The sequence below is a fragment of the Pseudonaja textilis genome, chromosome 17 (genome assembly GCF_049901715.1).
Source record: "Pseudonaja textilis isolate UNSWEBS1 chromosome 17, rPseTex1.2, whole genome shotgun sequence".
NCBI lineage: Eukaryota > Metazoa > Chordata > Lepidosauria > Squamata > Elapidae > Pseudonaja > Pseudonaja textilis.
The window spans coordinates 1,399,412-1,415,839 of NC_142006.1; the positions used below are offsets into that span (position 1 = coordinate 1,399,412).

The following is a 16,428-nucleotide window of genomic DNA, read 5'->3' on the forward strand; positions in this document are numbered from 1 at the left end:
GAGCCTGAGCAGAGCCAAAAAATCTGTGCGAGAATGATGTCATGCAGGCAGCATTATGCGATGTGGGTCAGAGCCATGCTTGGCAGCCCATGCTCCCTTTTGCCCCACCGCTGAGCGACCGAGGCGGGAAACCAGCCTCTGAGATAGAAGCTCTTGTCATCTTTTTTTTAGGCCAGAAGTGACAGCACATGGCCAACTTTTACCCCAGGCCCTCCAGGGACTTGGCATCAGTTTAACCCATTCGCTTCGCATCTCCTCTTTCCTCCAGAGAGATGAGGAAACAAGAGATGTGAAGCCTGCATCACATCGCGACCTCTTGTTTTATCCCAACAATCCTGTAAGGTAGGTCGGGGGCAAAAGGAGGAGAAGTTGGTGACTCCGTGCAAAGTCAAATAATATGCCCTGAAGATGGTACTTAATTTCGTTGTGCGAGGTGCAATGACAATAAAGTAAACTAAACTAATTTACTATAGCAAATAAGGTGCTAATATCGGGCGCCTCTCATCTTAATGGCTTAGGAATGGAAGTTCTGCTCCCACTTGTAAGTAGGAGGCTGCCTGCAGAGTTGAACCTCCATCTCTGCACTTTAATCCAATCTTTTAACCCAGCACCAGACTGACTCTTTCTCTCTCTCTCTCCCACCCTAGCATGTCCCCGGATGAAATTATTTTTATAAGCTTTTCTGAGCTGAGAACAGCATTCAGAAGTCAGAAGGAGGGGGGGGAGGAGGAGGAGAGGAGGAGGAGGAGAAGGAGGAGAAGGGAGGAGGAGAGGGGAGGAGGAGGAGGGGAGGGGAGGAGAAGGGAAAGGGAGGGGAGGGAGGGGGAGGAGGAGGAGGAGAGGGGAGGAGGAGGAGGAGGAGGAGGAAGAGGAGGAGGAGGAGGAGGAGGAAGAAGAAGAAGAGGAGGAGGAGGAGGAGGAGGAGGAGGAGAAGGAGAGGAGAAGAAGAATAGGAGGAGGAGGAGGAGGAGGAGGAAGAAGAAGAAGAAGAGGAGGAGGAGGAGGAGGAGGAGGAGGAGGAGGAGGAGGAGGAGGCAGCAACGGCAGCAGCACAGAGACGGAACTGAGCTTCATTTTTTTAAAAAATATAGCATTTAGCCAATTGAAACCTTTGCATCACGAACACTTGCTAATTTTAAATCTGGTTCACGCATTATATTCCACTTGATTTCCTCCGAGCCAGATTTAAAAGCTTGACATTGTTCCCTAAGCTTGTGTTTCTCAAACTTTAGCAAGATGCTGGCTGGGCTGGGCTGGGCTGGTGGGGGGATCCTGTTATTTGAAGTCCAGACATCTCCAAGTTGCCAAAGTGGAGAATCCCGGCCTAAGTTAACGCCAAAGAGCCAGGCGGGGGTTGCCTATCATCCAGCACAAGAGAAGCCTTCGAGCTGTAACTCACCCTTACCAGCACGCGTGGAATGGCCCCAGTAGAGACGGCTGATGCCAACGCCTCCGGCAAGGGGGCGAACAAAACTTATGATTTATGCAAGGAAGTTCCCTCTCTTGACTGGCCGGGGGGTGGGGTGGACGGGGGGGGGGAGAGGCAGTTGAGGTAGCAACAGCAAAAAGCAAAAAAGAACCCACCCCACCTTGCAGAGAACAGCCATATCTGTCCCAGCCCCATTCAATTCCATCTGTCCGCCCCATGTAAATCGGGGAGACAAACGAGTCTTTGAGGTGGAAGAAGAATGACCAGAAGATTGGGGAGAAGGGGGAGGAAATAAATGCGGGGGAGGTTTGTGGGGTGAGAGTGAATCAGGCATTCTGGGAACCCTCCCGAGATTAGCCACAAAGCATTTGTCTCCCCCCGTCTCAACAATAGCTGCTGAATTTTGACCGAATCCCAGCTGTCATTCTTTGAAAACAAGTTTGAGAGAGTCTGGGGTAAGGTTTGCTTCTAGGAGCCAAAAATAAATAAATCCAAACGGGCATTTTTATAGGAAGGTGTGGTGTCTGTGTGTGCATGTGTGTGTACGTATATATGTATGTATGTTGTGGCATGCGTTCATCAGCCTCTCACTAAGTAGACGAGCCTTTTTTGTCTGTTAATTTGCTCTCACGCTGATTAATTTGCTGAAGGAAGGGCTCTCTGACTCCCTCCTAAGCAAACTAGCAAAGCATTAAAGGGGGGGATAAAAGAACAGGGGGGCTGCCTCTCCCCCGCCCCTTTCACTCCCTCCCCACACACCGTTGGGATCAGAAAGGCCACTGCCTCACCGCAAGCCAGCTTTCTCAAGGGCAAAACCCCGATACTCCAAGAACCAATTTGATTCACACACATACTTCTTCCCGCCTTTTCCTTAGGAGCACAACAGGCGTTGTGACAATTCGCAGGACCCAACTGGCCGCAAGACAACTCGCTGAGGAACCAAGAGCTGCACTAATACCAAAGAAATTCTGGAACAGAATCATTCGAGAGAAGACGCAAAAAGGAGGGACAAAATGTAAACGTGAATCACAAATATTAAAACATTTTCTTCTTTCGTTCAAGAAATTAAACTGAACTGTTGAACTCTCCCACATTCCGGCACAACCTGCTATAACCGCTGCTCCCTGCTCCTATTTTCCCCCTGTAACAACCGCACTGTGAGATGGGTAGGTAAGTCACACACAGTGGTTTTTGCATGATTGAGAACAGCCTTCAGACCAGGTTTTTCTCGGGTCGTATTTCGCCGCTTAGCCATAAGGCCCACCGATTCTTGGTTCGGTTCAATTTGATCCCGATTTAGTTAACTTCTGCTGAACTTCTATTTTCCAAACATACTTGTCCCGTTTGGAACTGGGCAGGCTGCTTTGATACTTCTCCTAAGTCAAACGGACAAAGAGCAAGCTGGTTATTTTTCATCCATCCATTTGGACAGTGTTGGAGAGCAGCTGGCGCCCATTATGGCAGAGGTCTCCAAACGTGGCAGCTTTAAGACTTGTGGATTTCAACTCGAAAAGTTTGGGGACTCCTGCATTATGGAGTCGGTTAGGAAAGCAACGCCTTGCAAAATCCACCCCCAGGGCGCCAAATTCTGCTGCTTCCAGATTCTGCATCCTATTCTACCATGTTCCTTGAATGCACCATGATCTATAGGTAGGATTGGGAGAGTCTTCCCTGGCCCGGCGCTCCCCAGCTGCGGTGTAAGAGCGCTCATATTCCTTAGCCTGAGGAGATGCAATCCTGCTGTGTCTGGAAGGAACAAATTCAGGAGCCATCCTGGTCCATGGGGATAATATACCAGGGGATCCGTCAACAAGTGATCTAATCAACAGCAGAACCTCACAACCTTCCACGTCCTCCTTTGGCAAACCAGCATTTGTTAGAAGGACCATAAAGGAGCTTGTTCAGGCCACATGCAAGTTCTCAGTTGCTGTTATCATAAAATGGAGGAGAACCCCCCACGCCCAATGCAGCACAGCCCTATAAAACTGTCTCCGTGTTCTTTCAAACAACCCCTTCCTTCCACCCGGCCTTCCAAACCTAGACTTCTCCAGTCTCCCCACAGACAGAAAGGAGGGCCTGGGTCATTTCTATCCAAAGGCCCATTTTAACAGAATAACGGAATTGGAGGAGACCTTGGAGGTCCTCTAGTCCACCCCCCCACTCAAGATGGAGACCCTATACCACTCCAGACAAGTGGCTTGCTTAGGTCCACATGCCTAAACAAGGTCGGTTGTGGCTCTTCTTAAAAGCCTCCAGTGTTGAAGCACCCACAACTTCTGGTGGCCAGCTGTTCCACTGGTTAATTGTCCCCACGGTTAGGAAGCGTCTCTTTGATTCCAAGTTGCTTCTCTCCTTGATTAGTTTCCATCCATTGTTTCTTGTCCTCGCCTTTGGTGCTTTGGAGGACAAATTGACCCCCAACTCTTCTTTGTGGCAGCCCCTTCAGATACTGAAATACTGATATCGTGCCTCCCCTAGTCCGTCTTTTTACTAGGGAAATCCAATTCTTGCAACTGTTTTTCACAGGCCTTCATCTCCAGCCCCCCTATCATGTTTGTTGCTCTTCTCTGCACTGTTCCCGGAGTCTCTATATCTAATCTTTGTTCAGAAGAAGGAAAGATGTCAAAGCTTTTGATATCAACTCCTGGAAGGACAGCCCAGTTTTTTTTTTTCTCTGAGACATGAAGTGAGTTTCCTTCTATCCCCACAAACTACCTGCGTCTTCGTTCTTGCTAGAGATTGGCAAAAACAAAACAAAATAACAAAACACCAGTGTATTTTCAAGCCCAGAAAAAAGTACATCCATGCCAAATAAGAATACCCTCCTTCAGTCGAGACAAAATTCAAAAGGCCCACGTTGTTTTCCTTTCAGAAAAAAAAAACAAACCCCAAACGTTTTAGAAAGCCCATGTTTTGTGCAAAGCTTGTAATGCTAAAAAAACAACAAAAAAAGAACCCTATCTCAGGGTTGAAAACTTTTACATGCTTTCACTCCCCACGCTTATTTAAAAAACAAGCTAGTAGTACTCACAGACATGCTCCTGTTCCGTTTTGATAGGTTTCGCACTTTCCACCATTCAAGCAGGATTCAGAAGGCTGGGTGCATCGCAAACCTGCAAGAAGAGAAAAGAGATGATTTCCTGGCACTGGTGAAGCTCAGCCACAGGATGGAAAAGATATCAAGGGAGTCCATGTGACATCTTTAACCGATTAAACAGAGTTGGAAGGGACCTTGTAGGTCATCCAGTCCAACCCCCTGCCCCAAGCAGGAGACCTCACATCATTTCTGACAAATGGCAGCCCGGCCTCCTCTTGAAAGCTTCCAGTGATGAAGCTCCCACAACTTCTGAAGGCAACTTGATTGCTTTCACCGTCAGAAAATTTCTCCTTATTTCCAGGATGAATCTCTCCTTGTTCAGTTTCCATCCATTATTCCTTGTCTGGCCTTCAGCTGCTTTGGAAAACAGCTTGACCCCTTCCTCCTCCTCTCTGGGGCAGCCCCTCAAATATTGGAAGGCTGCTCTCCTGTCTCCCCTGGTCCTTCTCTTCCCTGGACTAGTCAGGCCCAGTTCCTGCAACCATTCATCATATATTTCAGCCTCCAGTCCCCTCATAATCCTAATTGCTCTTCTCTGTACTTTTTTCCAGGGTCTGAACATCTTTTTTATAGTGTGGTGATCAAAACCGGATGCAGTACTGTAGGTGTAGTCTTTCTAAGGCTTTATAGAGCGGTATTAGTACCCCTCTTTTGGTTTTTCTTGCCTAAGTGTAATACTTTATTTTTCTCTACATTAAATTTCATTTTGTTGGATAGGGCCCTTGACAGGATCGAGTCCACGTGCTCCCAGATGCCAGGTTTCCCTTCCCCAAACACTAAGAATGGGGGAGGGGTAATGGCCGATGCTCTGAGAACACATCCGGTTGGGCAAAGTTAAAGGACGGAGTTAGGATGTTAGTCATCTTGACATACGCGGCGTTTCAGTGCTTTTGTAAAATAACAGGGCTTCAATGATTCAGTTTACCAGACTTTTGATTTAATGGAGGCAATTTTCTTTCAAACACACTTCATTATATGCAAAGCAATGCAAACCATTCACACGGCAATTGATGCAAATAGCCTAAATTTCAAGTCAATGAACATTTGGGTTTTAGCGGACATCCCTCCCACAAAATCGTCCACAAAAGAGAAGGTTTGTCGTACAGATCCAAATGGCCTCAAAAATGCAATATTTCTTCTTCTTCCCTCGATCGATTGCCATCTAAGAGCTCTACGCCCATTTTACAGGCAGGAACTCAAAAGGTAAATCAGATGACATTTCCAGGACGTGAATCATAATTAACTTTCTTAAATATGGCCTTTTCAGGTGATTTCCAAATAATGAAGAGTCAGAATTGGAACCAGAGTGAGTCTGACCTAGCAGTTTATAAAGTCACCAGATCTGTATTTATGTATTTGTATTCCACCTTTATTATTTTTACAAATAAGTCGAGGCATTGAACATATCCAACACACCTTCCTCCTCCAATGTTCTCCACAACAACCCTGTGAGGTGGGTTGGGCTGAGAGAGAGAGGCTGGTCCAAAGTCACCCAGCTGGTTTTCATGACTAAAGCAGAACTAGAACTCACCACCACCTAGTGATTGGCCCAAAATCACCCAGCCGGCTTTCATGTCTAAGACAATGCTGGAACACACCACCTCCTAAATGCTTGGCCCAAAGTCCCCCAGCTGACTGTCATGCCTAAGGCAGGACTAGAACTCACAGTTCCTCAGGTTCTAGCCCGGTGCCTTAAACCACTAGGTCAAACTGGTTTTTTAATCTACAAGCACGGCTTGCTATACACCCCAAGGAAAGCATTGTAGAAGTTTGAGTTTCCTCAGCGTCATAAATGATTGTGTAAATCAGGGGTCTCCAACCTTAGTAACTTTAAGCCTGACAGACTTCAATTCGCAGAATTCTGGGAATTCTGTGAGTTGAAGTCTGAAAGGCTTAAAGTTGCCAAGGTTGGAGACCCCTGGTGTAAATGACCATCTGGGGTTTGCCACTGCCCACCCCATCCCCCCCAATTCTAAGTGGCCTTGGCTCTACCCCTGCTTAGCTATTCAGAGATTAACCAAGTTGGTTTGTGGGGGAGAAGGACGCCCAAATACATACACATACATACATACATACATACATACATACATACATACATATACATATATATATATATATCTTCTGAAGATTTCTATCTGAACAAAGCAGATGACAAGAAAAAAAACGCTTCATGGGGTGGATTGGCATTATGGGATGGCAACTGGGTGATCGCCAGGCAGAATGGGCGGGGGGACAACAACCATTGCTATAATTCCAGCATCTATGTGCCAGATACCATTTGAGACTCGAATAGACTGTTGGGTGTCTTCAATCACTAAAGATGACAATCTTAGCCAAATTGAACAGATGCCACGTTCACGCTTCTTCCTCGATTCTGGGAAACCCTCTTTCCACTTAAAGAGAAGAACCACAGAATCCTCTTGCACCCGTGTTTGTCAAGCGTGGCTGTTTTAAGACATGTGGACTTCAATTCCCAGAATGGCTGGCTGTGGAATTCTGGGAATTTTTTTAAATAAATTTTATTGAATAAACATTAAAAACAATTGAACACAGTGAGACTTTCTTGACCATCATTTTGGCCATGCAAGCTATATTATAGAGATAAACATAAAAGTTAATTTCCCTTTTCCCTTGGTTAGTATAGTGCTAACTGCATATTTCTATTTATCTACATTTATCTATAATTATATACATATTTACAACCGTCTTTTATACTCGTGCATCTGTATCATCTCATACTTGTCCATTATATTCCATTCTCTTTGGTTTACAAAACTTTTAACTTTCATTCCTATAAAGCGTCGACCCTTTCTTTCTTTTTCCTTGACTCTAGCCATTGATACATTTTACTACAGACTTCATAATACTCTGTCTCACCCTTATCTTGGATTTCTAAAGTTAGTCTGTCCATCTCTGCACAGAGTAATATTTTCCTTATTATTTCACTTTCTGTAGGGGTATCTTTATTCTTCCAGTTTTGGGCATATACCAATCTCGCAGCTGTTATTATGTGTATCATTGCATATATTGTTCCTTTACTGTATTTATTATTATTATTATTATTATTATTATTATTATTATTATTATTATTATTATTATTATTATTGTTGTTGTTGTTATTGTTATTGTTATTGCTGTTATTATTGCTATTATTGTTATTGTTGTTGTTGTTGTTATTATTATTATTATTATTATTATTATTATTATTATTATTATTATCTCTACTTTCTGGTTAACTATCTCTTCTATCCAAACCTTTATTTTCCACCAGTAATTTTTTTTGCTTTTATACATTTCCACCACATACGATAATAGGTCCCTACTTCCTATCTTGGGGAATTCTGGGAATTGAAGTCCAAACATCTTAAAGCAATCTTTTAAGTTTGAAGAACATGGTTCTACGGACCTGCCTGTTTGACTCAAAGGAGATTTTATTTCTACAAAAATAATGAAGCATAATTCAGCATGCCAGCCAAGGAATTCTGGGAGTTGAAGTCCAAACACCTTAAAGTGGTCATTTTTGAAAATCATAATTGACCACAATTTGCCCGTGGGCTAACTTAACTGAATACCAAACCTGGGGTAAAACTAGGATTCTACTACAGGATATACTTCATGGAGTAACTAACCGGCTAGGTTCAATTTCCCTTTGTTGGTTTGGGCACTATATGTTCTATCAACAGAGGAAAAAATATATTTTGTTAACCCCCGAAGAGAGTTTCTTGGGCTGCCTGAATCAACTCCAACTTTTTTGTCAGATGGGAAAGGTCATATTTTTTAAAGGGGAAATTTTTATAAAACACCAAGCAGGATGCCAGTCACGGAACCAGCTCTAAATAGGACCCGGTCCGCCCAGCGCATTAAGCCAGGGTTCAGATATCCCTGGTTCACACAGTTAATTGGTTTGGCATTAACAGAGTGATTATAGGTTTACCAACTATAACGGCGTTGCACATTATGTTTAGCCACAATCGAGCTGCACCACGTTAAGTACAGGAAGAGTTGCTGGCCCTCTTAAGTCGTCCAATGAAATCAAGAGTTATTGTGTGTAAAAGTGCAATAAAGGAAACCAGTGTGATGCAAAAAAAACCCTCAGCCATAAATTGCTAAAGCACAGGCCTGTCTGTCTGGGTTAGGCATTAAATGCACATTTGCTGAATTGCCTGCAATGAGGAAGAATGCCGGTACCTCCTCCTCCTCCTCCTCCTCCTCCTCCTCCTCCTCCTAGGTGCCTTGGCAGGGAAGCATTTGTGAACCGGAAGAAACAGACCTGGTTACTTTCAGGTCCTCTCAAGAAATAAGGAAGTGCCTCTGTCACGAAGCATCTTCACAAGTTGAAGCATCTTAACAAGTCCCACTAAATGCAGACCAAGCAACCTTCTTCTGCCTGATAAGTAACGGAATAAAAGGGTTGGAAGGGACCTTGAAAGTCATCTAGTCAAACCCCATACCATTTCAGACAAATGGCTGGCCAGTCTCTTTTTTAAAGCCTCCAGTGGCCCATGATTTCTGGTGGCAAGCAGTCCCACTGGTTAACTGTCCTCCCTGTGAGGAAATTTCTCCTTAATTCCAGGTTGCGTCTCTCTTTGGTTAGTTTCCATCTATTTTTTCTTATCTGGTGCCTTCTGGAAGCCCCTCAAATATTTGAACACTGTTATCATGTTGTCCCAAATCTTTATTTTCACTAGACTAGACTGTCCTTCGTATGTTTTAGTCTCCAGGCCTTCTAATCCTCTTTGTTGCTCTTCTCTGCATTCTTCCCAGAGTCTCAAAAGAGTGTCAACATTATCCCCCCCAAGGCGTTACAAAGGAAGATAAATCAACTTGGAGCTGAAGTGCAGCAGAATGCAAAACTATGTTTGCCAAAACTTAAAAATTTAACATTCTTTCAGCCTGCTAAAATAATGCTATTGTAGACCAATCAGCTTTTTAAAAAAAATACAGAACGACCCATCACTGCACGGGGGAGGGGAACTGAAGCAAAGCCAAGCCTCCCCAAGAATTCCTATATTAAGCTAAGCCATGATTTGCTCAAGAAGCCATCCTGGCTGGCTCATGTAACTCACCACATCAAACACATCCATGATGCCAACCTCTGGCCTGCCCCCCTCTGCAGACCCCCTGGCCCCCAGGGCAGAGCAGGGATGGGGGTGGAATCAAAAAAGTCACGACGGCCCCCCCATCCCCGTGCAATCTAAGCCCGGCCTTTTTTTAAGCATGCACAAGCATCTCACAAGGGTGTATGTGTGTGTGTGTGTGACTTTTGCAGGAGCAGCCACCAAGAAAGTCAAACTGTCAGAGGGTGGTCTCTGCTTCCATCAGAAGAGGAGAAAGCAGCCGGGTTGCAACTGAGCTCTGGTCCCTGGGCTTGTAAACTCTGCACCCCCAAATGAGACCAACCCCCCACCCCCCAGCACTGACAAGCACACCTGTGGCTCTGCTAAGGTATTCACAGACGGGACTTTGGGCATCTCCCGCGAAAGCCAACCTGGCTGTCATTCACACCCTCCTTTTTTTTTGTCAGGGGAGTCGGGGACTCACACGGACACACACACACGGACACACACACACACCAGCCACCTGGAGCTAGACCCCTCCTGCCCTGCTCTGCTACTCAGTGGCTACTCAGCATTGTTTTCTGCAAAGGGGGCTCAGCTCGGCTGCTCGTGGGAAAAAGCAACAGCTGGGCCGCTCCTGTGCAGCCCCTGCCCAGACAAAAGAGGGGATGGGAGCCCCCTACCCACCCACCCACCCACCCACCGTCCCTCAGGAGCCGCCTGCTGCTGGCCAAAGCGGACGGAGCAGGCACCCGGGGAAAACCACAAGCCAGCCTGACAGCACGCGAGACACCCACGCAGGAAGCTTTTGAGAGTGAAGAGAAAGAAGGCGGCTGGATTGTCCTCCACTTACGACAGTTCTTTTAGTGACCAAAGTTTACAACGGCACTGGAAAAAAAGCGACTTGGAGCCGTTTTTCACAGTTACAACTATGGTAGCATCCCCCACGTGATCACAGGATCAAAATTCAGGCACTGGGTGTGTGTGTGTGTGTCATATGATGGTCGCAGCATCCCTGGCTCACCAGTTCTCCTTTTGCGATCTTTGGACCCGTCTGTGGAGGAAGCCAGGCTCACTTTAACAACTGAGTTACTACCTTATCGCCTGCCGTGTGATTCACTTAACAACGGTGGAAAGCAAGGTCCTTCAACTCACTTTTGACAAAGGCCTCGCTTAAGAGCAAGAAGTTTGGGGCTCGGGGGTCGTGGCCGTTAAGTCGAGCAGCAGCACCTGCACGGCACTAAAGCTGGGATTGCTTTTTTGTTCAAAAGCACCAGGAAAAATAATAATAATAATAATGAAATAGAATAAAACTAGCAAAAGTGAAACCAGACGTTGCCGCCCCCAGGAAGCCCCAACCAAGTTCCTCTTCGCTTCCCGAAAAAGGCAGCGGTGGAAGGAGTGTGGGGGCGCCCCTGTCTACCTTTGGGGGAGCCCGAGAGGAGACCCCCCCAGGGCAGAATACGCCCCCCCACTTCCTTAAGGAAACTCCAGTTTCCATTCCCCACTTCCGGTTCTGAGCTTCCCTTCAGATTTCGGGCGGGGGGAGGCTGGTCTAGGAAGGTGCACTTTCTGGGGGGGCAGAGTTCAACCCCCTCCAGGAGTCTCTGGAGGGAGACCAGAGAGAGCGAAGGCCCAAGATGGATCCCCCCGCCACCAGATGGGTGTGACTCCTCAGGCTGCCCCCCTCCGGGGCTGAAAAGAGCTACCATTCCTGCCTCCGCCTGGCCTTCTTCCAAGGCCTTGGCAAGGATCCGAGGCAGCAGCCCGGCGGCTTCCTGAGTTACGCTGGACTACAATGCCCATCACCACCAAGCCAGGAGGGTGGCAAACTACAGAAGCCCAAACTTGGCCACTTTATAAAGACTTGTGGACTTCGACTCCCAGAACTCCCCATTCTCAACCATGCCTGTTGTTGTGTTTTTTTCCTTTTTTCTCCTGGGGAGATGATGGCAGAGGAAGGGATTACAAGAGAGTAAAAAGCAGGCATAGAGTTGAAGTCTAGCCAAGCTGGCTGGGGAATTCTGGGAGTTGAAGTCCACAAGTCTTTATAAAGTGGCCTCTGATATAAGGCTTAGGGGACCATGGGGAGGGGGTGGAGATGGGGGGGCTGTATTGTTTTGGGCTGAACCCCAGACTCACAAAAAAAAACCCCAAATCTAAGCTCAACAGCTTCTGTGCCTCACACCTGTGTGCGCACATACCACACACACACACACACACACACACAACCTGTGTGTCTCCCCCCCACCATTAAAGGGAGCACCACATGCCTGCCCCCCCCCCAATAACTTTTAATCAACTGTGATTTCCCTTTGCTGGGGGGGTGGGGGCAGAGGAGGGTCCATCATCCACAGCGGCTCCCCTTTTCAAAGAATCCAAGCCAAGTTCAGCGGAAGACCAGCGCCTGGGGGAAGGAGGAGAGGGACTTGTGTGTGTGTGTGCGCACGTGCGTGTGTGTGCTTGTGCGTGCCTGCTTGTGTGTCTGTGTGTGTATGTGTGTGTGTGTCTGTGTGTAAAAGCACTGGCTTCCCCCTCTCTTTCCTCCCCCCTCTCCCTCCCTGGCCTTTCAAAACCCACAGGTTGGGGTTTGAGGCTTGCTGTAAATTTCTTTCTTTCTTTTTTCCTTTTCCCCAAAATCACCCCCCCTTTTTTTTTTTTCTGAAACAGCCCAGAAAAGGCATCAGTTAAAAGAAAAACAGAAAAAAAAACAGAAAAAGGAAGAAAGGAGGAGGGGGGGCTGTACAAGAGAGGCTACCAGAGGACAGGAAATCTGACGCAGAGTCGCCAAAGTGGTGGAGAAAACACACACACACACACACACACACACACACACACACACTGGGGGCCAAAGGCAGACTGGGCTGCCTGGCGCTCCGGTTCGACCCAGTTTTGAGAGCCGCTGTTGCACAGCCAAGCAGCCCCCAAAAAAGGCTCCGGACGGCCAGAACCCCCCTTGTCCCGGACCGGCTTTGGGGAGGGGGGCTCCCCCGCCGGCAGCCCCTCGCCCAGCCTCGCTCCTTGTCCGGAGTCCTTTTAACGACGGGGGCGCCCTGCGACTTCCAGGGACTCCCTCTCCCATGGTTCCCGGCCAGGCGGGACTTGTGGGGGTGTGTGTGTGAAGCGGCTCGTCTTCCCCAAACTCCCAACGGCCGGCCGGGCCGGAGAGACGCTGGAAGGGAAGCCGGCGAGCCGGTTGGGTCGGTTTCCTTTGGAAACAAACCAGCCGCACCAAAAAAAGCGGAGTTGCGCCGAGAGGCGGAGAGGAGCGGCGGCCCCGCAAGCGGCTCTTCTTCGGCTTCCCTTCCTCCGCCGGCGGGGTGAGCGGCGGGTCACAAGCCGAGTCCCGGACGGCGGTGGGGCAAGAGCGGCGCGCCCGCCCGCTCGCCTTCCCTCCGCGATCCCGGCGGCGGCGCGACTCCCCTTCCCATCCTCCGCAGCCGCCGGGGATGATGGGGCAGGAGGAGCAAGATCAGAGCCACTTGGGTGGGTGGGTGGAGGGGGAGAGGCAGGCAACTTTGCCGCGCTTCTCCTCCTCCTCCTCCCGCAAAACCGCGGGCTGAAACTGCCCCGCATCCCCGGGCCAGTCGGAGCAAAGCGGCGGTGGGGCGAGGTAGACTGCGCCCGTCCAGGGAGGCTCCCCCAGCCGCCTACCCGCCCGCCCGCCGTCCGCCTCCTCCCGCGATCCGCCCCGACCGAGCGCCAAGACGCCGCTCTCGCTCCCTGCTTACCTGCAGCCAAGGTGGGCAGGACGGCCAGGTGCAGCAGCAGCCGGAGCAACCGCAGCAAACCCGGGAAGCGGCGGAGGCGGCTCCGTCCCCGCCGGAGGGGCTGCATTCCGTCCCCGCCGGAACTCTGCGCCGGCCCCGGGCCCCGATGGGCTTCCTCGCTTGGCGTTCGGCGGCTCCGGCCGGGGCTGGGCTCCTCCGGGGCGGCTGCTGCTGCTGCTGCTGCTGCTCCCGGGACGGAGGTTTCGCGGAGGCGCCGCGCGGGCGCTGCAACGGCTCCTTGCCGGGGAGGGATCGCTCGACGACGGCGCGGCTGCTGCTGCTGCTGCTGCTTCTGCGGCGGCGGCGGCAGCGGGGAAAGAGGAACTTCGCGGCTGGCCGGGAAGTTTGCGCAAAGGGCGGGAGCGCGCACGCGAGAGCGAGGCGGGCCCGGGCCGGGGCGGAGGGACTTTGGGGGGGGCGGGGCGGGCCGGGGCCGGGGCGGGTTTTTGCGTCTGAAGGCCGCGCGCGGGGCGGGGGTAGGGCTGGGGGTGGGCGGCCCCAAGAAGCGCCGGGCGCCGCCTCCCGGACCAAAGAGGAGCCGGGCAGACGGCGAACCGCGGACGGGACGGCGGTTCTTCCCGCCCGCCTCGACGACCCGCCGGGGCAAGTTCCCGCAAAAGTCCTTGGGGGTCGTTTTGCGACTTCCCCAGTGCTGCCCCGCCCCCGCCGCCGATACTCAGCGGGCGGTTTGCCTCCTCAGGCTCCCCCGCACCATCATCAGACTGGGAAGGGAGCTTGGAGGTCATCTAGTCCAGCCCCACCCTATCCCATTTCAGGCAATGGCTGTCCAAGTCTCTTCTTAAAAGCCTCCAGGCACGAAGCACCAAAACTTCTGACTTCTGCTTAATTCTCCCCGCTGTTAGGAAGTTTCTCCTGAATATAGTAATAATCAGAATCGGGCTGGAAGGGACCTTGGAGATCTTCTAGTCCAGCCCCCTGGTCAAGCAGGAGCACTTATACCATCTCAGACTGTCCAGTCCTCTTCTTAAAAACCTCCAGTGAGGGAGCACCCAGGATTTCTGGTGGCCAGCTGTTCCCCTGGTTAATTGTGCTCCTGTTAGAAAGTTTCTCCTTAAATCCAGGTTGCTTCTCTGCTTCTTGTCTGGCCTTCAGGGGCTTTGGAGAATAAGTTGACCCCCAACTCTTCTTTGTGGCAGCCCCTCAAATGCTGGAATCCCACTATCCTGTCCCCCCCAGTCCTTCTTTTCTCTAGACTGGCCAGACCCAGTTCCTGCAACTGTCCTTCACTTGTTTTGGTCTCCAGGCCTTTGGTCATCTTAGTTGCTCTTCTCGGCCCTTTTCCCAAAGTCTCCCAACCTATATGGGAGTGTTGTTGTGATGCTGCCTAGGGAAGAGAATGGAGGCTGCACAGGGCCTGCAGTCACACACGCCCCTTAATTGGGATACCCGATGGGAAGGAAGGAAGCTAATATCTCATAACGGCACTAAATTATCTTGCAGGTTGTTGGAAGGAGTTGGAAGGGACCTTGTAGGTCATCTAGTCCAACCCTCTGCCCAAGCAGGAGACCCTACATCATTTCTGACTGAGAGCAGTCCAGTTCCAGTCTCTTCTTGAAAGCCTCCAGGGATGAAGCTCCCACAACTTCCGAGGGCAACTTCTGTCCTATGGGTGGATTGTTCTCACTGTCAGAAAGTTTCTCCTTATTTCGAAGTTGAATCTCTCCTTGTTCAGTTTCCATCCATTCCTTGTCTGGCCTTCAGATGCCTTGGAGAATAGCTTGACCCCCTTCCTCCTCTCTGTGGCAGCCCCTCAAATATTGGAAGGCTGCTCTCCTGTCTCCCCTGGTCCTTCTCTTCCCTAGACTAGCCAGGCCTGGTTACTGCAACTGTTCATCGTATGTTGACAAGACAACAATAAATGTATCATCCCCATACAGGGGCCATTGGGATTCACACGTGCATTAAGCCATCACCTTTACCTGCCCTGATCTGCAAATTCCGCCATCGTGGTTTCACAAACATTCTGTGATCAGGGGTCACTGAGGTTGGCTTTGTTCTCTGTCATCTTCTGCCTTTCTTTCTGCATCCATAGACTGAGTTGGGCACCTTCTCCTCAAGTTGTTCTTGTGGTTTCTGGCTTAATAACACAGTTGGTTTGTGTTCCCTCCTTAGCCTTTGGCTAAGACAAACTGGGGTTTGCTATCAGGTAGAGGTCTCCAAACTCTGCAACTTTTAAGACTTGTGGACTTCAACTCCCAGAATTCCTCAACCAGCCATGCTATCTGGGGAATTCTGGGAGTTGAAATCCACAATTCTTAAAGGTTGCCGAGTTTGGAGACCCTTGCTATAAGGAAATAAGGACAGGGGATAACCATGGCTTTGTGGAAGGTATGAAATCAGGTAACCTGACTTTGGGATGTGAACAACATGTACCTGAACATCACACGAAGACCCTAACTAATTGGAGCCCCACTTCTCACAGTCTGATATCTACACAACACTATGCTCTGGGGGGCAGGAGGGGACTGTGGGAGGACCACCTGCGAACCCCTCCAAATAGGAGCATTCAGGGCAAGAGTCAAAACCGAAGCTCCACTATCTAAACTATTTTACAGATGGCATCTTCCTTCAACTAGATTGGTCAAAATTAGTAAAAGTATATCACCACATTTGTTAGAAATGTAACCTAGGGCTAGGGACCTATTATCATATGTGGTGGAAATGTATGAAAGCAAAAAAATTACTGGTGGAAAATAAAGGTTTGGATAGAAGAGATGGTTAACCAGAAAGTGGAGCTCAGACCAGAAACGTTCTTACTGGGAATTACTAATGAGAAATACAGTAAAGGAACAATATATTTAATGATACGTATAATAACAGCTGCGAGATTGATGTATGCCCAAAACTGGAAGAATGAAGAGACCCCTTACAGAAAGTGAAATAATAAGGAAAATATTAGTCTGTGCAGAGATGGACAGACTAACTTTAGAAATCAAAGATAAGGGTATTGTGAAGTCTGGAGTAAAATGTATCAATGGCTAGAGTCAAGGAAAAAGAAAGAAGGGGTTGACACTTTATAGGAATGAAAGTTAAAAAAAGTTTTGTAAACCAAAG

General features: G+C 49.1%; 1 protein-coding gene across 1 annotated transcript in view; it reads right to left on the reverse strand.

Moving 5' to 3' along the window:
- Positions 1-13,691, reverse strand: part of NOTCH1 (notch receptor 1) — a 105,835-nt gene extending 92,144 nt beyond the window's left edge. The window contains 2 exon segments of the mRNA XM_087914367.1: positions 4,461-4,542; positions 13,315-13,691. Of these exon segments, the coding sequence (XP_087770493.1) occupies positions 4,461-4,542; positions 13,315-13,420 (188 nt within the window). The 5' untranslated portion in view covers positions 13,421-13,691.
- Positions 13,692-16,428: the final 2,737 nt, after the last annotated feature.